Raw genomic sequence first — 18,442 nt, 5'->3', positions numbered from 1 at the left:
CACAGCGAATGCAATTACATGTCCTTTAATTTTATTTGTTCTTTGTTGTATATAAATATTTAAAAAAAATAAAAGACATTTTATTTCCCAACTTATAATAATTAAGTAAAATTTTCTCATACTAAGGAAGTGATTTCTTCGATTCGAACATGTGATTAATTATTCTTTAGGGTTATACCCATAGTAGCTTTACCCACATTGAAGCCTACGTAATATTTTTTGTTCGTCCCATTTTACCGTCAAATTTTCAGATATCAGAGATAATGTTAATTTAGCGAATACTTTCATCATTGCTCATTTTAAAAAAAAAATATTTTAACATAAATTGTATACATTTATTTAAATCACAATTTTTAACATATTTAAAAAAAATCAGAGACCCACCAAGGTACCTTGAGTTCTTTTTCAATACATTTTTATTGTTTTTAACCATTTAAACCTAATATACACACAAAAAAGAGAGAAAAATTAAGAATACTTATATACATTTTACAATTTTTATAAAATTAACTCTTGATAATTTACCCATTCCTTTATTTTGCCTTTGATCCATATTTTAATTTGACCTCTAACATTCGTCGGCAACAAATTTAAAATGTTCGGAACGTGCATTGTTCGGCTCCCATATTTATTGTTGATTTCTTTCTTAATTGTCAATTTTAAAATTAATATTACTAGAGTTTTAGATGTTGAAATATTGATTGAAATAAATTGCATAATTTCTATAGTTGCCAGCCTTTGAAGATCGTTATATTATACATACAAACATAAAAATATATATATATTTATACTATGTTTACCTAAAATCCGGTAGTTTCAAAATCCTTTGTAATAGGGGGGCATGTGTGACTAGATGTATGGATGTGAAGGAGGCTAGGAGTGTATGTCAGGATAGAAGAGTGTGGCGTTCTTCTCTGCATATATATATGTATATATATATATATATATATATATATATATATATATATATATATATATATATATATATATATATATATATATATATATATATATATATATATATATATATATATATATATATATATATATATATACATAAATATATATATATATATATTATATATATATATATATATATATATATATATATATATACATATATATATACACATATATATATACATATATATATACATATATGTATATATATATATGTATATATACATATATATATATATATATATATATATATATATATATATATATATATATATATATATATATGTAATTAATATTTATGTTAAATTTTATTTAGGTTTTTAATGATTAAAATTACTGTAAATTGTCTACAACCTTTGACGCGATTTTTCACGAAAACGGCGCCATATAAATTGTCTAGTAAATAAACAAATAAAGTCTTGTAGCGAACGTTATCAGAATTTGTAAGTAGTGTTGTTTCGTTACAGTTTGAGAAGTGATGGAAAATGTTTAAAATCGAACGATAAGGCATGTCCGCATTCTGTTGACAGGTGTAAGAACGTGTTGCAGACGCAGCTCACTTGTTCCTTGCTTGATACGTGCTGCTGCCAATAAAGTGTTAATGCATTCCAATCTGGCGTCTGGGGCCTCTTTTTCATATTGCAAATGCAATTTCGACGAAACGTTAATTAAAAAATATCAAAATTACTCATTATTAAGATTGAATATCTCCATTTGAATATATCCTTTCGATTATGGATATGAAAAAACATATTTAAAAAATTTGAACACGAGATATAGGTAGTACAAAATATCTTCAATTCTAGCCTTTTTTAAAAACGATATGGTATTTTCTATTTTTTTAAAAACGATATGGTATTTTCAAATTTCCATCACATCAAAATCTCAACATATGCCTTGATGTAATTATTGTTGAGTTGACTAGTATTTAATGTAAAAAAATGACAAGTATTGGGTGCAAATTCATCTCAAATTCCAGTTTGCTTAATTAAATTTTACTGGTTTTGTATTTTGAGATTTAAAAATGATTTACCAAGATAATTAATATGTATTTCGGTATTATGAATTTGAGAGATGTTTTATATTTGATGGTCTGAATTTAAACAAATATTTTTTTTTACATTAGAAAATAAATATGTACTTAGGTACATTGACATCTCAACATAAACGAAGAAGAATATGAAAGTCTGGGTATTTGCAGGGTTTACGAATTACCATACGCTGGTTTCAGTGATCACTTTATACACATGTAACACTCACCATTCTATCCATGATTGACAACCACACTTCTCATATTTCGGAAGTTATATTTCTGCTTCAATTGACACATTCTAGCACGTACTGCTTCTTCGTTTTTTTTTTATTATCAGAGATCTATAATAAAATGTTTGTAGGATTCTTGCCGAATTATTATATTGCACATACTAGGAGACGCCTGAAAACATCATTTTTGATTTTTATTAATATACTTCAATGCTGTTATTTATTGTTTCGGCATTCACTTTGTGGTAAGACATGATTATATTCAAAATAAAACACTTGTTTTTACCACCTGAGTATTATGTTTTAACGACTTATTTCGGAAGCTACAGATGCTACATCTTGATTTGAATATAAATTGATATTCAAACCCGTAGGTGCATAAATCTGTAGTTTGGAAAGTTTGATTAGTGTCGGAAAACTATTCGTCAGAACATAAAACTCAAGTGGTAAAAAACACGTGTTTTATTTACATATAATTTACTAAGATTTTTAAATAGTGCTATAAATTGAAAAAAAGCTTTACAAATGTAGTGTGATTATGAGTCTGTTGGCTACAATGTAAAATATTTCAACAAAGTTGTTGTGAGTAGACTTATATGACAGGTAGTTTGTTTTAAGTGGCACTTGGCAACTCGGGGCAAGCAAAGGCAATAATTCTGATAAGGGGACCAATCATTGAGATCACTAGACGATAACCTAAACAGCTTTAAAAAACATCTCAACGAATGAAAGATAAAGACAAGCAAAGAAACCTTCCTCAAAAAGATGAAACCAGAAGATCGTCGATTAAAGGTCTGTGTAAGTATTGTCAGATTGTTTTACGCGGAGCATTTTTCTTGTATGGCCCATGAGTTTTAATTATGATCTAAGGTAGCTTAGTCGTAGGTAGGGGATATCTTCATTGGTAAAGTGAATGAACGAACTTTTAATCTTAATTACTAAAAAACGACCACATACATCCTTATGTATAAACTGAAAGGGGAAATACCCCATTTATAATTTTGGTTTTATTAAAAAATTAACGATATTTATTATTCTTATTTTTTTAAAAAAGTAGGTGGGTGAGTTAAAAGGTAACTGATTTGGATTTCAGCAATTCAAGACAATTTTCATTTTTAGGTGAATTAATTGAACAAATCAAAAAAAAAATAAACATATGTAATATTTTCATAACTAAATAACAAACGATGAAGTATGTTAAAGTGAAAGGAGAAAGAGTACTCTACAAAATAAAAAGAATAATAAATGAGTTAAAGTTATCCTTTTATGTAATAAAAAATCAAATATTTATTTAAAAAAAAAACACTTGTATAAGACCACTTTTTGAGTTTTTAAAAATATAAATACGACTATTGTAATAAAAATTAAACACTTGAATAATCCACTTAATTGAGTTTTATTTTTATTTACGACTAGTTTCGAAAACGACAATTGTTTTTATCTTCTGGTACAAATTAATTGTTTTAATTTGTACCAGAAGGTGAAAACAATTGTCGTTTTCGAAACTAGTCGAAAAATAAAAATAAAACTCAATCGAGTGGATTATTCAAGTATTTAATTTTTATTAAAATAATCGTGTCATTCCACAAAGGTAATGCCGAATCAATAAATAATATTAATACGACTCGTTGCGAGCACAACGGATTCTCGGAGTTCTGGTTCCAACACTAATGTATGAATGCGAAGCATAGAGATGGCAAAAGAAGGATGAATGTAAACTAACTGCAGTCAAAATGTAATCATATAAACGATTGTGCGGCAAAACGATGTGTGAATGGTGAAATAAGGAAAGAATGCAAGGCTGAAATAAGCATTATCGATAAAATTAAGAAATGTATGTTGAGATAGTTTGTGCGTGAAGAAAAAAGAGTAAAACAAATTTATGAGACGGAAATAGTTGAAAATACAAGCACAGGAAGACCGAGGAAAACTTGGCATGATCACGTTTTCATGTATCACTCAATTTTGGGTGCTTTGCAAACAAAAACATATTTTAAAATATTTGTTTCTGGTCAGGTCAGCAGTCGAATAATCGGTGAGTATGCATGAGGAGATGCACGAATCTGGAAGAGACGAGGAATGTTTACAAAGACAGATCGGTGTGGCGTTCTATTCTCTCTGGCTATGCGGGAAAGCGGCGTAAGTTAGTCAGTGATAAGTTTGATTGCGAACGTCGATTCGGTCGCAGCGGACGCATCCCGAGTCATGGATGCATGCGAAGTAAGTTTTTTACTTGGCGCACATTCCGGAGAAACAATGGGACGGAGTGACGGCGGATGCTGGAATGCGTCACGGCTCTCCTCTGCTTTACAGGGGAAATAATGTAAAAAGTCCAGATAATAAGCCCGGAGACGAAATGAAAATTGATGTGAACTGTAATCCGGCCGACTTTGGGCGAAGGGCAGAGGAACTGAGGTTTCTAAAGTCGCTACTGTGGATATGGACAAATTTATGTAAATTACAATTTTCGCCTGAATATATTTTCTTTATTATAGATGTTTCATCACTTGTGACAAAACATCTATCGTTTTTTTATTGTAATATATTGAAGTGACAACATTTTGAGTGTGTCCAAATACTTCTGGATTATCTCCAATTATAGGAGTTATTTTAATATTATTTTTTGACATCTCAACATAGATGACGAAGTCTGGACCTTTGTGGGGCTTACATTTTACACACATGTAACATTCACCAATTCTACCCATGATTGACAACCACACTACTCAAATTCTTGGATGATTTTATTAAGTATTTATTATTTACCTTGCTTATTATGTACCTAGAAGGTTTAATTATAGATCATTAAGTGGATTTTAGTTTTTTTAATCTTTGAGGATAGATGACTGCTGTAAACTCAGTGATGAATCGTGATGAGATTAATATATGTATGAGTTTCAAAAAATTAAATACTATGATTTTTAATCATGGGTAGAATGGTAAATTTTACAAGTGTGTAAAGCAATCACTAGTCTATTGCAGATCATAAGCTCTCTAAATACCCAGACATCCAATGTTGAAATGTCAATTTAAAAAAAAAAACCACCGAGAAGAGAAATCCAGATTTGTGAACAATGATTTGGACACCCTCAAAATGTAAAAAATGCTATTTAGAAAATATAAAAGTACGAAGAAAGCGATAAAAGCGCTCAGATTTAACAATGGACGTTGATGACAAAACATATGAAGCTTTAACGTATTCTTCTTCATTGATGTTGAGATGTTAAAATGCGTCAATTTTATTTTTCATTTTTAATTATTTACTTTAAAGAAAACATTCAAAATAATATCGAGTTTTTACCAAACATTTTACTGTGAAATGGTTCAAGGATGAATATTGTATACTCTGATCTCCTCGGCTGTTTATTCTTCCCTCGCATATCTCTCTCGCTGACCGTCCATCCATCAGCTGTTGGCAGTCCCAGGGTCCACGGCCATTTAGCTGCGGATTTCGGGACAAAAAAGCTCGTCACCCAGTGAAATATTGCCGGGAGCGAGACAGCGCGGCCCGGCCTAATAACATACGGTGCATAATGTCCACGGGGTTCACATTATACGTCGAGGAGTTCAATTGAAGGTCGATACATTCAAAACATCCAAACGCCAGAGAGATGGATATCATCTTGAACAAAACATATCAAGGTTATTTATATCTTCAACAAAATTATGCGAATTTTCTGTTTTTCAACTACAATACTATACTAATTATATAAGATATGTTTCATAATGTCATATGTTACATCGAGGAGTTCAATTGAAGGTCGATACATTCAAAACATCCAATCGTGCATAAAGATATATACCATCTAAAACAAAACATATCAAGGTTATTTATATCTTTAACAAAATTATGTGAATTATCTGTTTTTCAACCATAATTCTTCTTCTTTTTCTTCTTCATCTTCTTCTTGTGCTTGGTGCAGGCCTTGTGGCCTGTTTTTCAGAAATGAAGACTCTAAGGAGCATATATGACAAGAGTCTCCGATATAGAATAAGGAACACCAGGACATGAGAAATATGCAAGATTCAGAAGAAGACAATGGTATGCGCATGTGAGGAGAATGAACCATTCAGACTCCCCCAAATCCAACTGCACGACCAACCCTAAAGTAGACAACTTTAATAGTTAATAAGATACCATGCATAACCACAATACTTTAATAGTTAATAAGATACCATGCATAATGTCCACGGGGCTTTTATTTTACATCGAGGATTTAAATTGAAGGTCGATACATTAAAAAACTCCAATAGTACAAAGCAATGTGTATCATTTAAAACAAAACATATCAAGGTTTTTTTATTTCTTAGACAAAATTAGAAGAATATTTTGTTTTTAAACCACAATACTGTAATAGTTACCATGCATTATGTAAACGGGACTCATATTTTGTATCGAGGAGTTCAATTGAAGGTCGATAGATTCAAAACATCCGATCGTACAAAACGATGTATATTATCTAGAACAAGATATATCAAGGTTTTATCTTCAACGAAATTATGCGAATTTTCTGTTTTTAAACAAAAATACAGAAATAGTTCAGTTATTTGCTAAATACAGATACCTACTTATTTGGTAGGTACTTTCTTATTCTCGTGGCCATATTTAGAATTCAGTCAAAATGTTTTTTTTTAAAACAGTATTTTTTATGCTTAACATTATTTTTTCAATTATATTACGTGTTTCCAATTTCTTTTTGAAAGGACCAGTAAGCTTTCATGATAATTTAAAATATTTAAAATGAATTCGTTTTTTGTTTTCGATTTATAAAAATACATTTTTTACTTACCTACTTTAATGTTTACTTTATGTTTTCTTAATTATAATCTATATTTTTATTCAATGAAAGGATAAAAAGATGAGAGAGAATATATAGAATTCTTAGAATTTTTTTTGATAGATTTCGATGTATTAATTAAAATTAGGAGCTTTTTAAGTGGCCAGGAAATGTTTGTCTATTTTTGTATTTAATTGGTGTACACTATTTGTACACCAATTTTTTTCCATTTACAATTTTTAGACACATGTTTTTCTCTCTCCCTATTGTTATTAATATATTTAATTTATATTTTTTTCTGAAAAGCTAGAACAAATCTGATCAAGTACGATAAAAACTATAAATGAGGTCATATCTAAAAAAATCTGGATACTTTAACTTTAACGCCATCAACGTTTTTTACTAATTAAATTAAATTAGATTTATTAAATATTGGTTAAATAATTCATGATTAGCATAAAGTTGAGTACCCCTGCCGGGAGAGCAGACATAATCAACAAGGCGAGTAATTTTTCTCAATGTCCAGCAATGCGGTGCGACACAAAGCACTGCAGTAATGAGTGTACCTACTCGGTGTACCGCGGCCTGTCCGCGGGCCTCGTGTCCGCAGGGTTGACAACCACTGACTACTGTTCAGTATTGAGGTTGGCATCACATTCCTTGACTACTGAGCATTATCCTAGCTATATTTGCTCAATAAGGAATACAGTAATCGGTGCACTAGGAAAATTTCCAATTTAAATCACGACAGCACCTGACTTATCCATTTAATTTTTTTCTCAATTATTATCTATGGTGAATAAATTTATTTTTTACATATTGATACTTCAAACGTTTAAATGAGAAGAATGCAGTTAGAAAAAGGAGTAGAAGAAGACCGAGGAAAATAGAGCATGATTACGTGTCAAATACTTGAAAGCGGTCGGGTCGGGTATGTATGAAGAAATGCATAAATGTGGAAGTAGCGAAGAATGTTTGCAAAGACAGAGTAGAACGGTTTTCTATATTCTCTGCCTACCCTCATCTCTGTCTGCTTCCATTGTCCGTGATGATGATATTTGAGCTATAAAAAAATCGTAGTAGATCGTGTCATTCAGCCAATCATCCATGATCGTATCATTCAGACACTCGTGATATAAGTAATTTAATATAAGTAATATAAGTAATAAATGATTTATTAAGCAATTATTTTAATATGTGCCCTCATCAGATTAAATCGCAGTTTATACATGATTGTATGTATATTTAAAAAAAAACGTTTGATAAAAATAAATAAATAGTATAAAGTTATAGTCTGCAGCTTGAATACACCTGATCCATGCAAAAATTCCATCTCATAGTACAATGATCACCTGTCTCCCTCGCTCATTAAAAGATCCATTAGAGGAAATTACACTTGACACTGGAAATAGATCCTACGTCCTTGTCGCGCTCAAAGTAGCAATCGAGGTATGCAAATTTTAAGGTGGGTTCAAGGTTGACGACTAAATTGTAATGAATTTTATCCAGAAGTAAAAACAAAAGAAAATATAGGTTTATGTTCCACAATACCAGCTAGCTTCAAAAATCATTTAATTTTCTATGTGAGTGTTCACTTTTTTTTTAAATTCGTGTATATTATTTGTGTAAATTATTTCATTATTAGGTACATATAAATTAACAATATTATACACCAGCACTCAGTTTTAGTTTTGAATTCATTTTAGGCATTGTTTCGATCTATCGTTCAAAAGTCTTCGCATTATGATAGAATTTAAATTTAAATTAAAAAAAAATACTGTAGTGAAATATTTAAATATGAACTTTATATTTAAATATATATGTATATATATATATATATATATATATATATATATATATATATATATATATATATATATATATATTGTTTATATATATATATAATATATATATATATATATATATATATATATATATATATATATATATATATATATATATATATATAAATATATATATATTTATTTATACATAAATATACATTTAAAAATTCATAACTATAATCAACTTTTTTTTTGCAGAGATCCACCCAAACCACCTTGTTTGTCTTGTCGATAGAGTTTTTTTTATATGCGTTTTTTTTTATTGTTTTTATCTTTTTTAGAATTTTCATAGAATGACTCATAATTTCTCATAGAATGGAATTGATAATTTACATATTTCTTTATTAAATATATAAAATAATAATAAACATACTTTTAGATTGTACATTGGGAAACATTAAAAACTAAATTTTGCATCCAAGATCCCTTGAGAATGAACAAGTTACTCCTATTTCTCTACTCAACCAATATTCCAAAATGCTGTATAAAAAAAACCTTTTTATCTTTTCCGCTATAAAAGTAAAAAATAATCGTTGTGTTAATTATGAACGTCTCAGCCCGTCACGAGACAATGGTCCAGGTCTGTGACGTGTGCAATAAATCAGCCAATCAGAGTACCGAACTGTGGATAATTGCAATTTCTTATTTCCCCTTTTCTTTTCTCGGCACACAGATGTGACATCTGATTATCCACGTGATCAAGGGTAGTTCAAATAAAAACTAAAAAAATATTTTAAAATACTTATTATTACTTTTTTAAAGGCTGGGTATATTTAATTTTTATGACATACATACACATACACAGCTATGCCGTATCGACAATTCCCACCAGTTACAAAACGTATCAAAAAAAACTTTCTTTTCAATTGGTTATGGTGTTTGTTATATATTGTTCGTATTTTCCGTTCTAATCCTTTCTTTTCTACCTACAGTCAAGCCTCTAAAATAGAGGCTTTAAAAGTTATCTCATGAAAAGTATTCATGCTTATTTTGTATAAAATCTGTACTTATGAATTCGCTAAATTACAAATATTTAAGTGAAAAATACAATTCAGACAAGAAAAATACAATTGCGCTTTTTATTAAAAAAAATCATTCCGATACTAGATTATTCACCCTATGGATAACATATCAATAAAGGAATATCAATTTGACAAGAAAAATCTATCATTTTTTTATGAAAAAATTTTAAAGTTACACAAGTGTATAAAGTGATCACTTAAACCAGCTAAATGCTAGATCGTAAGCCCTAGGATGCTCAGACTTCCATATTGTTTCCTATACAAATTAAAGATGTTACATCTCTATGATTATGTTTTCAACATACATTTCAAAAAAATAATGTACAAGTATAATTTGTTAGATGTAGATATGCATTTCATGAGTAATCAGCAAAAAGCGGTAGTAACTACTCACATGAAAATATATCTTTAAAAATGCATATTGACATATCGCTCACTCCTTTCAAGAACGTCATAAATCAAAAATCGTCAATTTTCATTTGTGCATGTTTTCCGAATGCCCAGAAAATGTACTATATCCCAGCAAGAGCGGCATATTTTTGAGTCAATATTTACCTTTACTACAGGGCAGAAAGTGTTGTCTTTGTATTGTGAAGAAAAGGTATTGTTTAATTATTTTTTTTAAATAAATTTAATATTTTTCAAAAAAAGAAGAAGTTTTCGGTATTTTTTTTTATTATTATTATTTTATTAATGCGACAGTGTTTACTTAATCCTCCTTCCGCAACATTGTACTATCGAAAGTTTTGTCCGTTTTAAAACCATTTAGATATCAAGGCAAGACTCTCGTAAATGCGTGTGCATACATCTCCGCGTGTCATGTGTTCACTTCTGGTATAGACAAGCACGGCGGTGGACGCCATAAATTAAGTTCGTATCATTCCTTCCGACTGTGGAAAAATGCGGTCCCCATTAGGACCTCTCTTTCTGCGGTCACTTTATACATTTACCGATTCAACGACAAGTGCCCTTATTATTATTTGTTTTTAATTCATTAATAATGTTAACATTTTATCATTTTTATAACCCAATTAATGAAAGATTAATTCCCGGGTTCGACTCCTAACAGGGTAAAAATAAACATTAGTGATTTTTCAATCTAATATTTATTTAATATGATCCTGGACTGGTACCTGAAGCGGAAGGCTGATCACCTTTCCTTCGTGTATTTAACAATCAAGATGCACTGCTTCTATACGATGCAGTGCCCTATGCACCATTGGGGTGCGGGGATAAGGATTAGAAGAAAGATTTGGTCGTAAATTTTCGTTGCGTTACTATGCTGTGATATTTCGTCATCGCCTTTATCAAATATTGTCAAATAGTATTTTTTTCATCTTTTATTGCTGTAAAAGACTTTTTTAACCATTGCTAATTGCATGCATATTTGTAAAATGTTATATTCGTTGGCAATTCGTAAAAAGACTTTACATTCCACACATTTACATTACTTTAAATAGACTGGGTATTTTACATACCTTTCTTCTTTATCGTCTTCCAATCCTTATCCTAGATAATAGGTAGTGTAGCGAAAAATCACTTATATTTATTCTAACCCTCCTTTTTCTTTCTTTCTTTACTATTTCATTATTTTTTTTATCCCAATATAATTGATTGATGTGTTTTTGCAATTGATGTGTAACGATTCGTTTACATTCAGTATTTTCTTTTTAAAACGTAAACGCTATCAAATTAATAATTTTTTGGCATGATCAAGTATTTTAAATACTTGAAAGTGGTCAGGTCAGGAGTCAGATTAATTTGCGGTTATGTATGAGGAGATGCATGGATATGTAGCAGGCGAAATATATTTGCAAAGACAAATTGATCCAGCATTCTATTATAGTAGAAGTGTCGTGATGGTTAGTTAGTAAGATCGTTTTATTTTTACTTAGAAATAAAAATTTAATTGAAAATTATTTATTTAAAATCACTATAATCACTATTAAAAATAATTGAAGTGATTTTAAAATAGTGTCATATTTTATTAATAAAATGGAAAATCAAACGTTGTTGCTTTAAATATGAATGAAATATAATTTAGTTGCGATTTGAAAAAAAAAATACAAAATTTATCAATTTATCAATTATATAATATTTTGTGGTTTTGTGTGGTCAAGAAGTACTATAATGCCTTGAGAAGGTTCCTCTCCGTTTTTCTAATAAATAAATTTTTATGTATAATAATGAACATATTCATCAATTAATGAATAATCCACAAAGGTTAATTTATCCCACCTGACACTAATATCTCATTAAATTTAAAATAAAAGGATAGCTTATTTATACAAAACATTATTATCGTGGCTATTATTTATCAATGTGAATGGTTAAAAATGCCTTTAATAATAGCAGAAAATTATTACTGGGCGTGTTGTAACTAACCATACCAACACGTTTTATAATATGCACATATTTATATGTACGTACATACATCGATTCCTATAGGATACTTGAACGATAATTCATGGCAATACACCATGGAAAACTCTGCTGATGTAACCAGTTCTCACCGTATAATTCAACACACAATGATTCAGTAAAAATATGTTTATTTTCTACTAAAGCCCTTATATTGACACAAGTATACAAAACAATAATTTGTGCCCGTTTCCATTTGCGTTATTTATAATTATTATTCATGGCTGGCTCTTTTAATATGAATAATATATTTTTTAAAAGTCAATAGGCTTAGAACAGAAAAATTATTTGAATACATATTTATTGGAAGAATAATTTAACGAGAACCACATCTGACATGTTTTTTTTTCATCCATCGATATGAAAATTAAATACATGTGTTGATATGAAATCAGCTAAGTTTTCAAAATGAAAGTTTAGTTTTTTTTCTTTTTCATATTTTCGTATGTTTATTTAAAAAAAATGCGCTTCGACATATTCTCAAATAACACATTTTTTTCTTTAGTTTATTTAATATAATTACAAGAGTTTTTTTTAATTAATTTAATTCTCTAGACATTTCTGCTTTAAATTTTTTAATTTCAATAACAGAACTAAGCCCTTGTGCTTGGAGAGGGACTTGTTTATGTTTGTGGGTGATAAAATTCATTATTTATATTATTTTTACATTACATTCTACATATACATGAATTTAAATCCCTGGACTAATCATTTACCCGACCTTCATATAATGACTATCGAGTTAATGTCACGTTGATTCGATGCGGCGCCCTATGCACTACTCAGGTACGGATAAGAACTAAAATAATAATATTTAAAAACATTCATTTTGATCGCTTAAGCTTGCAAAAGCGTTGCACCGATCAAATGCACCATATGTTACAGGTAAATATAAAAAGCGAATAAATATTTCGTAATAACATCACATACACCATAATTTATTCCGCGCGATTCATTGTTGAACGTGTAGATGCGTCACGGTTGAATGAGGCTCCCTGGAAAGCTTGACCGGTGAGAACGCGTCAGGCGGACAGTCGATGTGTGGTCCGGACACGGTTTCGCCTTATCCACGAGAAATTTAATTTCTTTTTGTCTTCGATGCAAATTCGAAAGCGCTTAACCGGAACGATCGAGAAGGTTAATACTTCAGAGCTTCTCACGGACCGCAGATTAATATAGGGCTCAACATAAATAATATTACAATATTTTATCATTTAATACATTTATCACACGCTAGATTGTTCACTCTACCGACGATATATTCTACATCTATCAAAATGAAACCAGCACATAAAAGAAATCCAATAACAGTGCATATATTTTCTTGTGTCCGACCCATCATGACGTATGGGATCGTAAGTAGAGCGGACACCGTTGGCACAAAAAATCGAGAGTGTCAGAAATGAAGACTCCAAGAAGCACATCAGGCAAGAGTCTTCGCCAGGATCAGGGAAATATGCTAGATCGAAGATTTCGTTAGGTGGGGAAGGCAACGAAGGAACTAATGGTATGCACATGTGAGGAGAATGGAACCATCCAGACTCCCCCACATCGCACAGTGCACATATACATATTTTAATCTATGAAATGTGTGTGCATATATATATATATATATATATATATATATATATATATATATATATATATATATATATATATATATATATATATATATATATATATATATATATATATATATATATATAAAAATATATATATATATATATATATATATATATATATATATATATATATATATATATATATATATTATATATATATATATATATATATATATATATATATATATATATATATATATATATATATATATATATATATATATATATATATATATATATATGTATATATATATTTATAGTAAAAAGATTGTTTTACATATGGAATCCTTGCCTTGAATATTTTTTTGTTAGATCATAATGTTGGGTTAGGTTAGGTTATGTTAGGTAAAGAAACAAATAAATAAACATAATATGGGGTACTTTATACGCGTATTGTGCTACAAAATATAAATAAATTTATGACATTGTAGAGTTAAAAGTCTAGATACATATAGGTTATGTTTTAGTTAGGTTTTCAGTGAGAATTTTCACCACAGCATAAAAGAATATTGATCGTATTACAATCCTGTGTTATAATATAACGAATGAATATATATGTATATGTACTAATAAAAATGGAGGAAATATATATGAATGTATATTCAACGTCGAAGAGTTGTATTTTGGCCGAGTTGTATAGAATCCTTCAAAACAAATTATCGTTCGCTCATTGAGATGATCGTGTGTAAATATTACTAAGGATACATAAACCACACACACAACTTAACAAAGGCACCCAGTACTTGTATTATGTATTTGCATTGCTTTATTCGAAGAGCAAGTATTTACTGAATGGAACAATAGTTGAGGCAGAACGAGTAGCATTGTCGTCTTCCGTAGCAGTTTTCCGCTTAAAGATGGTAAGGTTTCTGCGAAAATCGTAATTTTTGTATGAAATCAATGTAGAGTTATGTATACCTTAGTACATATTTTTTTATACGTAATAAAATTTCATATTTTGACATTTTGACATCTCAATATGCATGGTGAAGAATATGGAAGACTGGGTATTCAAAGGCTTTACGACTTGTCATAGGTTACTTTTTAGTGATATTATTGACTTTATACACACGTACAATTACCATTCTACCCATAATTGATAACCGCACTTCTAAAATTTTTAGAATTCATATTTATCTGATATTATATACTTTTTATTTCATATTATGGATATTATTTGTCGGCTCTCCCGCTCCAGACTCGACGGCCCGAGACCGATAGACGACGCTTTGATCCATTTATTTTTTGTATATCATTATCATCATCATCTTATTATTATTATTATCCATGTCTTTGTAAGCGCCCTTAAGGTAGTATTTAACGAAAATGGCGCTATACAAATTATCCTAATTATTATCATCATATCTTCTTCATCTGATAAACTCAGATTTGTGATCAAGGATTTGGACGCACCCCAATATGTTATACAGTTTGGTATTGTTTGTCAACAAACTTCCATAACTCTTTCTACGTATTAAAGCACTACCAAGGATATTTTAATCCTCACTTGTGGTGTGCTGTGTGTAGATGTAGAGAGTGAACCTGTAGGTATACTTTCATTCGACTGCTGAATTTTTATATTGTAAATATATAATTTAAAAAAGAATAAAACCATGCATGAACTGATTGAATTCCCATTGTTCTAGATACTAGAGAGACGGGCTTCGTCAACGCGATCACAGCCGCTGGAGTCACCTACGCCATAACCCGCGCTTGCACCAACGGCGACCTGGTCCAGTGCTCCTGCGACAAGCCCGGCCGAGGCAGGACCCCGGGCATGCTGGTCCCCCCCACCCCCGGCATGCCGTCCCCACCCCCTCCCGCAGCCGGGGAGGGCGGGGGCGGGGGCGCGGGGGCTGGCACCCTGCCACCGGGTGACTGGCAGTGGGGCGGCTGCGGGGACAACATCAGATTCGGATTCAGGAAATCCAGGGACTTCATGGATGCCCGCTACAAAAAAAGGAGTGACATCAAAACGCTCATCAAACTGCATAATAATAATGCGGGAAGATTGGTGAGTTTTTGTTTTTGCAAAATACTTTTATTGTAAACTTTATAACATAATACTTTAGTAGTTTTTACTTTTTTTTTAGTTAAGCTATGTTTTTTTTTTCTATTTTCCATTTATTTTCATGATATTAAATTATTTTTATTTGATAGATAATTATGTTATTATGACATGATATTAAATTATTTTTATTTCCTAACTGTGAAGTCATTTTCATTTTTTTATTATAATGTTTTTTTTTCTAAATATTTGCACAATAAAAAGACGTAGGTACATATTGGAGAAGAGTGATATAATGACTGCACATTTGTATGTTGATAGCATGTTGGAAGAGCGCAAGCAATTTCGATGTAGATCTACATAGACAAATCATTGTATTATAATCAGACAATAAAAATTGGTATCGCAGACTTGAATAATACATCATTTTGTTTAATAGAGTCGTCTAATTTTTCGATTCAGTATTTGAAGGTACTCTTTTCAGGCATGTTTGGTCATTCAGGATATTTTAATAGTATCATTATTTTCCTAGGCGATCAAGAACTACATGAGACCTGAATGCAAGTGTCACGGACTCTCCGGTTCTTGTACACTAAAGACTTGCTGGCTAAAAATGCCCCAATTCAGAGAAGTGGGAAACCGCCTTAAGGACAAATTCGATGGAGCGTCAAAAGTCATAGCTGGTAATGACGGGAAAAGCTTCAAACCCGAAGGACTAACTATCAAACCCCCTGGAAAAACTGACTTGGTGTACACAGAAGAATCAACCGAATCACAAAACAGGTTCTCTAGGCACTCAAGGAAGGGAGTGCAACGCTACTTCTCAAGGAGTGGATGGATGTGACCTTCTTTGCTGTAACAGAGGATATAGCCAAAGATCCAACACAGAAACAGTCAACTGCAGGTGCAGATTCAGATGGTGTTGCGACGTAACGTGTGATACCTGTGTTGAAAAACGTGAAATCAATACTTGCTATTGAAAGAACCTATGGAGTGGACCGAAGCGGTACTAAAAACCACGGAATGAAATTGAATCGAAACGATGAACTCTTTTTGGAAGCGCCAAAGATCTGAAAGTGAGACTGCTTAGGTATAGATGAACATTCAAGATAAGTGATGTGAGGACTGATTATGACGTAGACTTTAGTGTAAGGATAACGTTTCTGCCTATTAGCTGTTGGTGTATCTTTAATTGCGACACATTTAATTCATAACCTTTTAATGTAACTTGCCTTTTTTGAGTGTGTAATACAAATTTGTTTGGTTATTACACCGTTAATCTGTTTTGAAATCTTACTGTTTCTAACTTTCTTTTTGTCTTAGTGTTTAACATTGTGCAGAATGGAGGTCACTGGTTTATGCGAGCACTCAATGCGAGTACCTCCTGCCCTTTTATACAACTGTTATTACTTACGTGGTGATAAGTTTCTAAAGAACATTGTTTTAAGTCATTGAAATGGTGCTAAGCATTATCTGGAAGAACAATTTAAGCGTGCATTATTATCACGGAACTTGTTGAATGGTTAATAAATATTATGAGTTTCCCATATCCAGTGATGGTCACAGGGATTAGTCATGTTAAAACATTTCTTGTGCATAGTTGTTAAGTAAGATTTGTAGTCATCCGTCGCTATCCGTGAGAGTGGGAGATGGTTTCATAGGAATTGTGTTGTTTAGTTGATTTTACAGGATTTTAGTACTTTATCGTCGTCCTCTTAAATAACTTTATTACTGCCTAGGTATTCTCCTCCACTATTCTAACTTCACACAGGTTCATAGTTCGTGTACATATATTATTTGTGAATATTAACTCTAACCAACCTTTCGGCATCTCTACAAACCAATCAGTGTGACCTACTCGTTATCACATAAGACATTTTCTTATCTTACATAAGACATAATTTTCTTCATAGAAATATTTTGAATCAAGAAAAACGTTTTGAAATTTCGTTATTACTAACTAACTCACAAAATTGCTCCTTCCCCGCAAGTGAAGGCAGAGTGAATAGAACGCCACACCAATCTGTTTTTGCACAACTCTCCTTTCTATGGTATTTATAAATCTTTCCAACCCTCGAAAACATACTTGATATCTCAATAAATCTATATGTATTATAGGAGTCTATTAATGCTTAAATTTTATACGCGTTTTCACGGATAGCAACGGACGAGTCGAAATATTATAGTTATGTAAAATAATTAAAATAATGCTAAATGATATTGAAAAATAATGCTTTTATAAAGATTTTCAGAGCTTTTGTGTGCATCTTATTGGAGTCATTAAAATGATATGAAAATTTGAAAAAAATTAATAACTACGCATTTTGTATTATATGTATTGTAAATAAGACTGAATGCTTTCTTTTATTTGCTAAGAAAAAATATAAATAAACCCTTAGGAAGGCATGTGTAATAATTTTCCATTATGCGTTAATTGCCAACAAAAAAAAATTATATAATGTTCGATGTACTACTAAACGAGAAATGTAAAAGAAAAATGTTACAACTTTAGAAAAACAACTTT

At 30.7% G+C, this 18,442-nt stretch overlaps 1 protein-coding gene across 1 annotated transcript in view; it reads left to right on the top strand.

Annotated features, from left to right (window-relative positions):
- The window catches only part of Wnt6 (Wnt oncogene analog 6), a 54,003-nt gene extending 36,963 nt beyond the window's left edge, over positions 1–17,040 (top strand). The window contains 3 exon segments of the mRNA XM_088264915.1: positions 15,557–15,924; positions 16,451–16,683; positions 16,685–17,040. Of these exon segments, the coding sequence (XP_088121041.1) occupies positions 15,557–15,924; positions 16,451–16,683; positions 16,685–16,898 (815 nt within the window). The 3' untranslated portion in view covers positions 16,899–17,040.
- The last annotated feature ends 1,402 nt before the right edge of the window (positions 17,041–18,442 follow it).

The sequence above is a fragment of the Brachycentrus maculatus genome, unplaced genomic scaffold (assembly GCF_059751285.1).
Source record: "Brachycentrus maculatus isolate JH-2025_06_01 unplaced genomic scaffold, ASM5975128v1 h1tg000240l, whole genome shotgun sequence".
NCBI lineage: Eukaryota > Metazoa > Arthropoda > Insecta > Trichoptera > Brachycentridae > Brachycentrus > Brachycentrus maculatus.
The sequence above is the reverse complement of the archived record's forward strand: the minus strand, read 5'-3'. Positions and strand labels throughout refer to the sequence as shown.